Raw genomic sequence first — 2,100 nt, 5'->3', positions numbered from 1 at the left:
CTTTGGTCCAGATTTGAGATTTTTGGTATTTCCCACCGTAAAGCATGGAGGAGGTGGTGTTATGGTGTGGGGGTGCTTTGCTGGTGACACTGTCTGTGATTTATTTATAATTCAAGCACACTTAACCAGCATGGCTACCACTGCATTCTGCAGCGATACGCCATCCCATTTGGGTTTAGTGGGACTATCATTTGTTTTTCAACAGGACAATGACCCAACACACCTCCAGGCTGTGTAAGGGCTATTTACCAAGAAGGAGAGTGATGGAGTGCTGCATCAGATGACCTGGCCTCCACAATCCCCCGACCTCAACCAAATTGAGATGGTTTGGGATGAGTCGGACCGCAGAGTGAAGGAAAAGCAGCCAACCAGTGCTCAGAATATATGGGAACTCCTTCAAGACTGTTGGAAAAGCATTGCAGGTGAAGCTGGTTGAGAGAATGCCAAGAGTGTGCAAAGCTGTCATCAAGGCAAAGGGTGACTATTTGAAGAATCTCAAATCTTGTTTAACACATTTTTGGTTACTACATGATTCCATATGTGTTATTTCATAGTTTTGATGTCTTCACTATTATTCTACAATGTAGAAAATTGTAAAAATTAAGAAAAACCCTTGAATGAGTAGGTGTTCTAAAACTTTTGACAGGTAGTGTACATTTATCTTTTTTTTAAATAGGGTCTCAACTATTTGAATACACAAGGTGAATAGTTGAATAAAGGTTCAATTTCTAAATTTGGTTGTGCATCAGCAGTTTTTCTCTTGTTATGTCAGTCACTCAATTAGCTCATCTCAGAAAAAACAATGTTTTGTCTAGCCAGCTATAATGGTCGAGTTAGCGACCGGGCATGCAGGGAACATGCCCAGGGGCCCTGACCTCCAGGGGGCCACACTTTGATTTTGTTAGTCACTCTAACTCAGATATCATAGTAGTATGGCATAAGTCATGGCAAAATGTGTAGAATTGCAGGAAATTAGCTTGAAAACTGCAAAAATGTTTCTCCACCCTATTACAAAATGTGTAGATTTGCAGAAAATTTGCTGTAAACTGCAAATGTTTCTCTCTATCCCATGTTTCTCTCTATCCCATGGTAAAATTGCTAAATCTTCTCTTCACCTCATGACAAAATGTGTAGAATTGTAGGGGGGGGGGGGAGCGACATGTCGCTTAGGGCCCCCAAAAGGCTGTTGCTCTGTTTCATACCAATCAACCATTTAGAAATATTCTGTAACCTCATTGTAAATGTGTCTGTTTGCTTTAGACAAGCCTATGCAAATAATAATAATAATAATAATAATAATAATAATAATAATAATAATAATAATAATAATAATAATAATAGCCTAATAGACTGAAGCAAATGTGATTGTTTGTCAACTAAAAATAGCATGAAACGTGATGGACTAAATGTCATCTTCAGCCTTCATAGCCTAGGCTACTAAGGTGTTTGCTTTGATTTGTGCAACACATTCAAATGCAAGACGTCACTGGTATAACAAATCTTACCTATGGTCGTGATCACCGTGATTGCAAAGTAAAAAGATCCAGCGAATTTCCACTGTACCCCGGCTTTGTGAGGCTTCAGCTGCAACACCACCCTCTCCAGCTCATCGAAGTTGAGTTGAGACAGATTGTATGTGTTCATAAGCTCTTGTTTTCGGTCGTACACTTTCTTCTTCTGGGTCTTCTCCTTCTTAGATTCCAAGGCATCGAAGACAGCCGCGCCGACTAACAGGTAGGTGAACGTGCAAATGATGAGAGCGAGGGTCCTCACGTTTTGTCTCTTCATGGTCAAGGTGAGTAAACGGGCTCCAAAAGTTTGAACGCGGATCTTGATGATGGGGAGCTCGGCTGGTTCATGGCTAGGCTGTCTCGATAGACAGGGACAGTGGCGCGATGAAAGCTCTCTGATGACCTTATTTGCCGAAGCGCACATTTACTCTCGGAGCTGTTCGTTTCAGCACCACCCACTCCTACTGCGAACCCCCCTCCCACTGCATGCGTTCTGAGTGTGCGTGCTCAGGGTCTGTGCGTATGTCTGCAGAGAGCAGAGGCACTGCATCGCAGTGCTAACTGTGCCACTAGAGATCCTGGTTCGAAT

General features: G+C 42.4%; 1 protein-coding gene across 1 annotated transcript in view; it reads right to left on the bottom strand.

Moving 5' to 3' along the window:
* LOC121549324 (potassium channel subfamily K member 3) overlaps positions 1–1,877 on the bottom strand; it is a 67,967-nt gene extending 66,090 nt beyond the window's left edge. Inside the window, exon 1 of the mRNA XM_041861185.1 lies at positions 1,506–1,877. Within this exon, the coding sequence (XP_041717119.1) occupies positions 1,506–1,788 (283 nt within the window). The 5' untranslated portion in view covers positions 1,789–1,877. The remainder of the gene's footprint in view (positions 1–1,505) is intronic.
* Between the last annotated feature and the right edge of the window lie 223 nt (positions 1,878–2,100).

Source organism: Coregonus clupeaformis, chromosome 33 (genome assembly GCF_020615455.1).
Source record: "Coregonus clupeaformis isolate EN_2021a chromosome 33, ASM2061545v1, whole genome shotgun sequence".
Lineage (NCBI taxonomy): Eukaryota > Metazoa > Chordata > Actinopteri > Salmoniformes > Salmonidae > Coregonus > Coregonus clupeaformis.
Note: the sequence above shows the minus strand (reverse complement) of the source record. Positions and strands in the feature narration are given on the sequence as shown.